This window comes from Alligator mississippiensis, chromosome 8 (assembly GCF_030867095.1).
Source record: "Alligator mississippiensis isolate rAllMis1 chromosome 8, rAllMis1, whole genome shotgun sequence".
NCBI lineage: Eukaryota > Metazoa > Chordata > Crocodylia > Alligatoridae > Alligator > Alligator mississippiensis.
Genome location: NC_081831.1, coordinates 17,619,979 through 17,632,031, shown reverse-complemented (window position 1 = coordinate 17,632,031; position 12,053 = coordinate 17,619,979). Strand labels below are relative to the sequence as shown.

The 12,053-nt window shown below is 40.7% G+C and overlaps 1 protein-coding gene across 15 annotated transcripts in view; it reads left to right on the top strand.

Annotated features, from left to right (window-relative positions):
• The window catches only part of B3GNTL1 (UDP-GlcNAc:betaGal beta-1,3-N-acetylglucosaminyltransferase like 1), a 350,365-nt gene that overhangs the window by 14,202 nt on the left and 324,110 nt on the right, over window positions 1-12,053 (top strand). For all 15 annotated transcript variants that reach the window (XR_002089783.2, XM_014595610.3, XM_059732186.1 and 12 more), the window contains one exon: window positions 4,661-4,725. Coding sequence is in view for 13 of the 15 variants with exons in the window: in XM_014595610.3 (XP_014451096.1) it covers window positions 4,661-4,725 (65 nt within the window). In the remaining 2 variants the exon portion in view is untranslated. The remainder of the gene's footprint in view (window positions 1-4,660; window positions 4,726-12,053) is intronic.

Below are 12,053 nucleotides of genomic sequence, written 5' to 3'. Positions count from 1 at the left end.
TAGGATTCATTTCTGATTCTCTTCTGTCATGTAAAGAAAAAAGGAGGAGAAAAAATCCCCCAAAGAAAGGGTCACTGGCTTTAAAAAAATCCTTTTTCTTTCCAAGAGTGTGGAATGTTAATATCTCACTGAGGCTTAAGTTTTTACTGTTGTGGTCATGGTAACAGGCTCCTTTCACCAAGTAAGCAGGCCTTGCAAAACACAGAGACCTGGCACAAACATTTGATTTTCTTCAGTACAGTAATATTAAAGCAGATTCTTTCCTTATGCCAAACACAGGATTCATTGTAGGAAACCATTTTTAATATGTAGCTTCCATAGGAAGTTAAATCTCTTCTTAACCCTCAAAATGAGTGGATATGCTTTTTTACCTTTTTAAATTTTGTTCTCATAAGCAGCTGCTAAGCAAAACTCCAGACCACTTGTGCTTTAGTTGAGAAAATCTATTTTATTTTACAACATTTCTGGCATAACAAATACCTTAATACTTCAAGATTTTCCCTAAAATATTTGATTCGAAAGCTGAATCTTAAAACTTTTCTGAAAATTCCTTGTTTCTTAATACTGTGTTTCTCATCTCAGAGTTGTTTTGAGTCACCTTGCCTTCTTTTGTTGATTAATATTTCCTTGGACTTCACTTATTTTACACTAGCAGCTATAGAGATCTCAGGCAGTAATAATGAAAACAGTGAAATGTGGATACAGGCTTAATTACAGCTGATTTTTATAGAGCAGGTATTGATTTGGTACAGAGATTACTAGTTCAAGATCAGCTTCATCCTTTTCTTTTTTTCTCCTTCTCTTAGGAGAGGGCTCTTCAGCATGTCCAGACCTGCTAATTTGCTGTAGCTGTTTCTTACTGAAGTCCCTGATGCCAGGAATTGAACTCTAGTTTTGTGAAAGCTAATGAAATTGCCAGCAAGCTTTGTGTTATAAATTACTATTTACATCTATATAGTATTAAAAAAATGCAGCCCATTAATGAACAGCTTTGAGTGCTACTGCTGTACTCTTGGTTGGCCTGAAGTGCTCCTATGAAGCAATGAGAAAAAGAGAGAAGAATCTGTTCTTTTCCTGAGTTCTTGAATGAATAATGACAAAGGACTTGTCTGTATTAAACTATAACAGAATCAGGGAACCCAGCAGAAAGCACAGTTGTTCTTTGACCTACTTTCAGCAATTTAGGCAGTCTAGAGAGAAACCTTCATGGTTTAGGTAGAGCCTACATAGCACATATAATATTAAGTGGGATTCATGTAAGATTTTTTTAGGGAAACGTTCAGGCCCCTATTCCCTGTCATACCTCCTGTGGGAAAAGAGGAGAGGATCCAGGTTGTTCAGTTCGCCCTTGTGTACATGTAAGTCACACCAATATAACTGCATTGGTTTAAAATTGCACTAAAGTTAAATCAGTGCAGCTCTCTCATATAGGCAAGGCATTAAACTCTTAACACCTGGAGTCACCATCACATTCTGCCCTTTTGGCGTATGAGGCTTGAAAATTCTACAAGAAGCATATGGCAAGGACTTAAATGATCTGTCGATAATCTAGTTTTGTTGTGGCTTTTGCGGCCTGTATGACAAGCACTAACAGCAGACTTCATTGAAGAGTCATGCTGCTATTTTGCTTTATTTTTTTACCTCCTGCCTACTGCCTTTTCAAAGGCTAATGGAATACATGAAAGGAGAGGTAAAGTTGTTTAGACTATTAATTTGATGTGGCTGGTTATTGATTTCACATCTAATGTTAAAAACTTTTGCTTAGGGTTATTATTGCATGCCTTGCCAGGTTTGTACTTATTTAACATTTATTGAAGCTTTTAAACTGATTAAATTAAATTGATGTGAAAAGCTCTATAGGTAACTTTTGGGTTTAGAATAGGTTTATTTTGCTTTACTATCAGTTGATTAGCAATAAGATCAAGCTAAACTGAAGTAAAAGAACATAAAATGAAAGAAATGAAGCTACATGGGGATTTTGCATTGATTTAGCTAAATTCTTGCATGTTTATGGCAGATAAAGCTTTACTAAAGATTCTTATAGACTTGTAAAAGTCTAGGTCTGCTTTTCTACATCTGAACTGGTGAGATTAAGTGCAAAAGATCTATGATATAAGCATTATAATTTCACTAAACTTAGTTTGGGTTGTGTTGGTTTCCCTGCAATTATGTCAACTTTATGTATATTACATCTGTTTCTTCTTTTTCTGTGTTCTGCACTGCATGTAACTCTGGAAGAGCCAATATTATATGATTTCCTGAGAAGAAAGAGGCAGTTTCTCTAAAATAATCTCTGCAGCACTGGAACTCTTTACTTATCTATAGAATGAGCCAAAATGAGCAAAATAGTATGCTGTAGTATTCTTGTATGTGCTATTGGGGGACCTGGAAGAGGCTGTACCTTAGGAAAGGAGGACATGCCAGTCTACAAAATCCTCCTCCTTTTGTTTATGTTTTATGATTTGTATTAAAGTAGCAGCTAGAGGTCCCAGGTTAGGGTTGTGGCCCTATAAAAATATGAAAGCTAGTAAAAGTTAGTCCCTGAACCAAAGAACTTGTAGTATTGTTTAATGATGAAAGAATAAAAGGATGGGATTGTAGAGGGGGAAATTAGGTAAGTATTATACCATCTTTTTTCACAAATATTAATTATGCAAACAGTGTATGCTTAACAGAGTTTACAATTGCTTAGTGGTGGTCAACAGATAAAACTGTTGATATGAATATGCAGCCAAACTTGCATCTTAAGCACATCTTATAAAACTAAATGTTTTCCTGCAATCTAGGTCTTCAGTTTAAATTAGAAAAATACTAGAAGGAATCTAAATTGCGCAGAGTCAAATTCTCAGCTCTCTGCCGTTAGCACCAGAAGATTACAGAGCATCTTCACCAAATCCTGTTACAGCCACAAGTCACTTAGAAAGACAATAGGTAGAAATTCTATTTTAACTATTAGAGAGGACCTGGCCATTTTTTTTTACTGTGATTCCTAGTATGTGTGTGCAAAGTGGCAAACCCAGAAGTATTTCTGGTCCACTTCTGGGTTTGCCATGGAGCACTCTGGGCCCCCCCATGCCTTCCCCAGCTCAGTGATCAGCTGCAGGGGGACCCTGGGTGCCCCCCCCAGACCCAGGAGGCACCAGTCACCGACCCGGGGAGTAGTGGCGGGGGCCCCCAGCGCGCTCCAATGGACCCGGAAGTGGACTGGAAGTGCTTCTGGTCCACTTCTGGGTCTGCTGCCAAGTGCTTTTGTGGGACATTCCATGCGTCCCAGCATCGCAGCACTCATGAGCTGCCTGCTACCTAGAGGTATGTAGAAAAAAACATATAAAGATGTCTCTATGTCTGAATCTCCAAATCTTCCTGAATCAATTTGGAGGGTTCTGATTTGATTCAGAGAGATTAAAGAGCCCTCTGATTTGATTCAGGTTTAGAGATTCAGCCACCAAACTGGGCCAAATCTCCCCTGAATTGAATCAGGGACCGAAGCTTCACACAGCCCTAATTCCTAGTGGATGATGGAACAGTTTTTTGCCCAGGGTAAAGAGAAAAGAAAAATTTGCCATAATGGCAAATTATATTCTAAAACTTGCTGCTACTCCTCATTACGTTCACATGTTTTGATGGTTGATCATTACAGTAAAACTCTTAACGATTTGGACTGCAAATGAATGATATTCCCAAGTATTTGTTAAAGTAACTTCTTATAGATTCATAGATTGTAGAGCTGGAAGGGACTTTGGAAGATCATTGGGTGTAGCCCCCTGCACCAAGCAGGAAAGATAACTGAGTCACCTCTGGAGGGAGCTTATTCCACAGTCTGGACTCCCTGACTGAAGGAGTTTTTCCTACTGTTGAGCCTGAATCGATCTTTCAGGAGTTTGTGGCCGTTACTCCTGGTTCTTCCCTCGTGTGCCCTGGTGAACAGTTGCTCACTGAGCCCTTGATGTACCTAGTGTAGCGGTAAGCTGCTACCAGGTCCCCTCTCAGCCTTCTTTTCCTCAGGCTGAAGAGTCTCAGATCCCTCAGCCTTTCCTCGTATAGCTTATATATGAGGAAAAGTAATAGTTTTAAATGAGATAGATAGATAGATAGATAGATAGATAGATAGATAGATAGATAGATAGATAGATAATTTTTTTTATACATGCTGGTTGATGATTTTTCATTCAGCCCTAATAGCATAAAGTATACAGTTTACACATGAAGAATAAGGTTTGCAGTTGTACATCCATATGGGTCTTGAGAAGACTAAGGTAACAGTTCCAGGATCTAGATAGCCAGTCTTCTGGGCCCTGCTTAAAAAGAATGTTAGACATGGTATCTGCACCTGCAGAATGTGTTTAAATGATTTGGAACTAGGAAAAGTAATCTGCTATTGCTCAGATTTGAACAGGGTGTGGGGTTAGCAGCATGAGGAATTTAGTGATTGGATCCCAACACTGTTGATTCATGCTCTTTGAAAGAATAGAACTGGACTAGCCAGGTAGCTTAAGTACTTGAAAGATTCTAGTTTAACACAGGTTAATCTGAATCTTTTTTTTCATGCTACTGATCTTCACTCGTTTCTTTCATTTGGTTTGACTACAGTATAAACAAACAAACACACTGAACAAATAAACTAACATTTTGAGATATTATCTTTTTACTTTTTCAACAGTTGGCTTTGCTAAAAACCAAGCAGTAGTGCAGAGCTCAGGGATCTATCTCTGCTTTCTGGATTCGGTAAGTTAAATTTTTTACATTCTATTTAGTTTTGTCAACAAAGCACTTTGTTTTTCTTATGTGGGTTGATTTGCCTTTTAGTCGAACAATTTATCATATTTGTATACCTGTTTGGTACTAATTATAACTTGATATTAATCTTCTAACTTTGCAACTACCTTACAGCCCTACCACTTTGTTCTGTAATCTCATATCATAAGGTGCTGTTAGTAGGGTTGGACCAGGTGGACATTTAGATATTCTTAGGAATTTTGCCTTCCTACATACTGGACCAAGGCCTTCATGTAGCAATAGGAGGTGTCCTGTTTTAGGATGTTTATTTTTTCAGGTCAAGTGTAGAACCAAGGTCTTGACAGTCTCTGATCTTTTCAGGAGAACATGGGAGCTAATACTACAAGTCTGACTAGATTTAACTTGGGTAATCATGTTCTGTTTTCATAAATTTCACTTTCAGTGGCAATTGATTACAGGGTTCCCCTTTTTAATTTCCTGGTTTAGACTCCATGTACTATTGCTAAACACTTCTAAACAGCTGTATATTTTCATTTGTTTCGATTCAAGGGAATCTACCATTTATTTTGTCCCAGCTGAGCACTGGTTTTACAAAACTACTTTTCTAGTAGTAATCTGATTGTCTATCTGTAATCACGCCTGTATAATTTAAACTCTGTTTAGGTACATGTGTGTTGATGGCATATTTTTTTTATTTGGATGAATTATGTTAAGATGCGTTCTAGTCTTTTAGTCTCCTACTTAAACAGAATTTTAAAGAGGATTTTAATCTTTATAGAAGGCTGTGAAAAATGACATTTCCAAAAGTATATATCAAATATTGCATGTGTATTCCTGAAATGACGGTTGAGCATTCAGAGTAACAGACCTCATTCATCTATAAAAATCCTTGAGCATCTGACAGCTCACATTTTTCACATAGCACAAAATATTTTACTTCAGTAGTTCTTAGTGAGTTATAGAACACTGCAGTCTTTACAAAGTCTTATTACTGGTTTCTTAATGGCTTTTTCATAAGAGAATTATTTTACAAGAAGTGGAAGGATGAAAGTCTGTTGCATGTCCACCTGTTAAGCAGCATTATTTTAAAGTAGGTTATGGGTGCTTTTTGTAAGCCAGTGAGGGCCAAACTTTGTGGCAAGAATGCCACAAATACCCTCTCCACAAATGCCACTCTTATCCCCTTCCCCCTGCCTGGTCTGCTGCTATGCTTTCTGTGCGATCTGCTACTTTGGTTTCTGGTCCCTGCCCTATTTACCACTGTGCTTCCTGCTCCCTCCCCAATCAGTTATGTGCCATACATAGAGGCTACCTGTGCCACTTGTGGCACCTGTGCTGCAGGTTGTAAATTATGTCTGTGAAGGCCTTGGCCCTGTATAGAATAAAGTAATGGAAGTTTTGTTCTTGACTGCAGTACATATAGGAATATATATTATGATTATGAGTAGACACTATGCAAATCTTCCTTGTACACTACCAGAAGTTACCATCTTAATTCATGTGAGTAGTCATTGAACATGAATCTTGCTGATTTTGAGTTCAGTAGTACTGTTTTAGAAGTAAAGTTAGCAAGATCTGATGCTAAGTCAGTCAGAATTTGCAGTTTGGGTATTAGAGTCTTGAATAATTGTGCCACAGTGTATAATTTAATTAAAAGGGGTTTGGGATGAAACCACTGACCTAATTCTTATTATTGGGAATCTGTGTTTCCATAGATGAAAACCAAGTGAACTAATCTATTGCACCGTGTAGCTTCATGCCCCCTCTTGCCAAAATGCTTATATATAACATCTGTTGGTTATTAGAATCTCACGTAATAATTAGCATCATATTACCATAAGAACCTAAAGCTAAATGCCAAAAGTATTGTACCACAGGTATTTTCTGCTGCATGTTAGAGTCTCACTTAATAGAATTGTACACTTACTAGCATACAAGTTTTTTTCCACCCACTTTGAAAGCAAGTCTGCCCATGGGGATGTTCGTTGTGCAGCTAGATTGCTACGCAGTAGCCATTGATCAACTAAGCATGGGTGATTGGGGGGTCCACACAGGCTTTTACTTTGCCCTTTTTACTTTGTCGCTGGTTCTTAGAATCACCAGTTTTCTGAATCAAAGGTTCTCTGTTCAGTGTGATTCTGATAATCAACAGACACTACATATGATTCACTGAGGTAAGTCTTGAAGGGATAGTTTTGCAGCTTCTACCTGAGACAGCTGTAAAACCGTGTGATTGTAAAGTGGGTAGGTTTTTTACATTCTTCTATTTAACATTTAAATAAAAGCTATATTAGTTTGTATGTATAAATCATTTTTATAGTCTTGGACTTGATTACATTTATATATCATGCACCTTCACGTTGCCATGCAGTTTCTCTTCACTGACTTGTTCTGTTGGGTAAAATAGTCAGTAGCAATCATCCAGAAATATTAAGGCATTAGAAGAAGCCTCTCCCTCTCCCCATTGGGTGGTTATTTCAGACTTGGTACAATACTCATTTTAGCATGAATATGCTCTTTGTAAGGTCAGCACCATTTGCAAAGGTTTTGGATGAATTGTTTTGTTCTACAATAAGATTACGTTCAGAAAAAAAACACAGAAGCCACAGTTTGTTTTTTCTTTTTCACATCCATACCCACATCTCATTGAACTAGATATTTTAAAGAATAAATCATTCTAAACCAGCCAAATCAAGTATCTATATGAAATAAATTATTTATCTGATTTGTTGTTAAAACGTCCTTCCATTTCTTTTTGTGATTATGACTGTTTTCTGAAAATGAGCAGCTCTGAGGGGATAAAATAATTGCAGACACTGCTGTACCATAGGGATTGCTCAATTTTCTTGGAAGGAGGTATTGGCTCCAAAGAGAACTTGTTCACTTGACATCCCAGCTGGAGGCTGTCTCGGATGGCCAAAGCTGACTCGAGGTGATTTAATAATTGCTCATTCGTCGGGGCGGGCTGGTGAATAGAGAGGCCAAGAAAGCTTTATAGTTGTAAAACTTTACTTACGTCGCTTGCGGTTGTGACGAAAACGGTCCGGTCGTCTGAACAACTACGTTAGTTGTTCCAGCTGGCAGGGCTCAGGCCAGCACGTCCGTCCACAAATCAAGCCGGCAGGGAAAAGGATACGTCTGGGATTGCGCTCGGCGACGGGGAGAAGAATCAGTAGGTGATCAGTCTATCGATCAGTTCAGCCACGAGTCAGATCTCTTCAGAGGCACGCTGCAGCGTGCTCAAAGTTCTCCGACTTGGGCGGAAGTCGCGCGAAATTTTAAACGGCTAGCAAGCCAATTACTAGCCGCCACGTAGGAATAATTTAGAGCTGGCCAATAGCGGGACACAAATTTGCATTTGAATGGTGGGAACTCTCTTGCACCAGGGGTTTTCTGCTGCAACAGAAAACCTTTACTTTGCAAGAGGCTCTCATGTGGCAGGAAAATTCCACCGTGCCGAGGCACCAAAATCACTGGATTGTGACATGCCCCCTTGCCGATGGCACAACTGGAATTTTAGACACATGAGCTTATCATACGGCATCTTTGTTTCGGGACTCACTGACCTAGCAAAGCTTTAACAACCAGTAATATATATACATCAACAAACAACTTGATAGACTGGTCTTTTCAACAAATTACAAAATACAATAACTTTGAACATATAACAACAACTGTTGATCATTGTCTGATTGGAGAACATCTGCTTGGGACTTCCTTCATCTGGTAGTCAGTTCGTCCTCTCCTATTAATAGACAATGTCAATAAAATGCTTAATAAAATGAGAGTGAATAGTGTTATAGTAAGTCCTGAGCAAATAGACGTTCGTCGTCTCAGTGTCTCCTTCACAACCATCACTCTATTGATTCGAACGAACTGCAGTCTGGTGCTCAAGGAATCCCACAATCGGGCGGTTGTGGATTACTACTTTTCTGGGGTTAGACCTGTGAAGAAAGAAAACAACAACACAAAACAAAAAGACTCATGATTGGATTTACTGTAAGGATACTGGGGGAACGTTGGAACGGCGTGTCATCCAGTTGTGATGAACGATAATAGGAGGACGATCGGGCTTCTCTTCTAATTGGACAGAATAGGTATTAGGATATTGTCCCAATCGTTGAACTGTTCCTTTATGAACTTGTGGATGAGATTGATGGGGGTGCGGTATTGAGATCCACACTAACTCGTCTGGTTGGAACTTGGGCTCCCAAGGTGGAGGTTTCTGGACATTAGCTTCGTCCCATAACAGTTTAGCAGTGTTTAGTGAAATAAGGACATCATGGTTAAATTTAGTCCAGTTTTTAAACGTCCCTCCTCCTCTAAGGCGAAGTTATTCTTTATACAGACCTATGTGTCTTTCCACAACACCGTTGGACTGCGGGTGGTACGGCAAATGAAGATGCCAGGCTACATTATGAAGACGAGTGAATTTGTCCAGAGCGTTTGAATTAAACAGGGGTCCTCCATCAGACTGAATCTCATGAGGGGGTTGCCAGGTAGCAAATACAGCAGTCAAAGCAGAAATGACAGCAGTAGCATTACTTTTTCATAGGGGGATAACCTGTAACTGTCTTGTCTCCAAATCAAGAACAACTAATTCTTTATTTGGCGGCTTAGACCCTGGGAGGGGTCCCAGCAAATCTACCTGCCAAACTTTTCCTGCTTGAAACTGTGAAGAATGGAAAGCTCCGAGTTGGTGCTTGGTTCTATGGCACTTTTCTTTAGCACATATCTCACAGGCCTGAGCTACCTTTTCCCAATCACACCGAGCTCCGTATGAGGCCAGCTCCATAAGGGTTCGGCACCTACGTTGATGGCAAGCTCGTGGTCCCGGGTGACCCCAATTCTCATGAAGCCACACGAGGAATGGATTTACTTCAGGACCGGAAGTAGATGTGACAGGCAAGACTATGTCGGTCCGGAGTGGATCTTCTAAGAGCTTATCAATTACCTCATATACTGGATCGGTATCTGGACGATGGGTCTTAGTGTGCCTAATCAACGGGAGGCGCACAAATTTAGTTAACGTTTCCCAAATATATTGCCAATCATTCAAATGTTCGGAGGGAAAAGCTGTGCCCATAAGAATTTTATAAATGTATTGCGAATCAATTGCGATGATCGGAACTGGGAGTGTATCGTTATGATGCGTCAGACAATGTTCTAGTACCTTGAGGAATCCTAATAATTCACATTTTGGGGCCGAATTATCATCTGGGTCGGCTTGAAAGATTTCCTTATCGTTACAAGCTTTGCAATAATACCCATAGCCTCCGCCATGTCAGGAGGTTCCATCTGAGGCCATCCACGCCGGGGCAGAAGTTCCATACAATGTAGGGACCTTCTCCTCATCTTCTGGTCTTGGGTCAGGTACCGTGTCTTCCAACCTCCAACAATGCCAGTTGTAATGGTGGGTAAGCACTAGCGTATTCCAGGTCTTAGATTCTCCCTGAAAATGTGGGTCAACTCTGTCTGCATCCAGCAAGAGTGGCGTAACGTCCCATGCCCCCTTGCTAAAGACTCTACCAGTTGTTCGGCTAGGAGGATTTTTCCTACAGCTCCATATCGATGTTGTGCTGCTTGAAGCGTTTTATGGGCTCTATATACTAGCTCATCGTGAGGGTTATGTGCGACAGCCCACACATGGTTGGTGGTGAACCCGAGGGTTACGGTTAGTGACTCACCCAGATCGATGGTATGGAGTTGTGTATCTTTAACCGTAGCTAGCAGGCGAAGCAGGTTCTGCTGATCTCCTTTTGTCCAGGGCATGGACTTTCGAGACTTATCACAGATCTATCGCTGCAATTTAGTGAGGAGGGCCAAATCACTAGGTCCAATATAATGTCGATACCAATTCAAATGACCCAACAGCTGTTGAAAGTGCCTCTTAGTTGTAGGGAAGAATGTTTTCAATGGATTGATGTTAGGACCCTCATGCGAAATTCTGTGGCGGATGGAACCGATGTATCGAGTACCAAGGAAAGTAATGTCATCTACAGGATGTAAACACGACTTTTCCTCGTTGATTGTCCATCCCTCACTCTGAAGGTGAGTGACTAGTTGATTGACTATACTAGTAACTACGGAACTATCGCGACATGGCGATATCATCGACATAACTCCAAATCTTTAGTTCCTTCTCTGGGGGAAGAGAGTATGAAGCTCGAAAATCCTTTAGGGAGTTATTCATGGCACCAGTGGCTAGTGATGGAGCGTTACGATATCCTTGTGGACAGACTGTCCACCTATACATGATGCCTTCAATACACATGCTTAGTATTCCTTCCGGGTCATTTATCGGGATGGAAAAGAACATATTTTTAAGATGCAATGTGACTCCAACCCACTTACTTTGTTGGAACTGTGCCATCTCAAACATATACTGTGGTAGAGTAGATGGATTAGGTTGTTGAAGTACCTGACACCTTTTGTTGACTTCTTGATAGTCTACAACCAACCGGGCTTCATTAGGCTTTCCAAGTTTCGCTACCCCCCATCCTGATCACAGGTAGGTGATGGCTGTTATAGTCTTAATACAGCCTCGTCGCTCGAGTCGCCTCAGGAGGTCAGTAAGGGACTGTTTTAGAGGACCCTTAGTTGAGATTGGTCGATATCGCCAGGTGGAGGTGTTACGGAGCGTTGGTCGATGCCAATCCTGTTCTGGGATAATAACGGGTAATGCCTGTAGCACTTGTTCTTTAAGGTCAAGCGCTTTTATCCCCGGGATCCCTAAAATATTGATGCCCCCTAGGACAGCCTCTAGGGGGTATCGGTGGCCTTGGATCCAAAATTTGACCTTCGTTGTGACGGCGATAGCGTTAAGCCTTTATACCTTGATCGTTTTGGTGGTCTTTTGATGAGGTATCATTGAGGTAATTACATTGGTTTGAGCTCCAGTATCGAGAAGGAAGAATGCTTGTTGTTGGTCATCCAGATTGGTAGGGTTGTAAACAGTGAGTTCGGCGTATGGTCGAGAATCAGTAGGGTCAGGTTTGAACTGGAGAAGGCCGCTGGCAGAGCCGACGGCCATTACTCGTTTTTTGATGGGTCCTCGAATTTAAATCCTAATGCTTCGGCTATACGATATTGGGTTCGTTCTCCCAAAATTCGTAGCTGCGCCTTTGTAAGTCCGGTGCGGGAGAGAAGAAAACCAAACATGGTTCTTTCCTTCAGGGTTCTTTCCTTCGGGGTTCCTGGAGGTGACCACCCTTGCTCTCGTCGAGGGATAAATTCCTGCCGTCTGGGTCTCAGTGTTCTGGCTGGGTATGCCGAAGGTCGGTCCCTTATAGTATCAGAAACTTCTTCACCTTGTT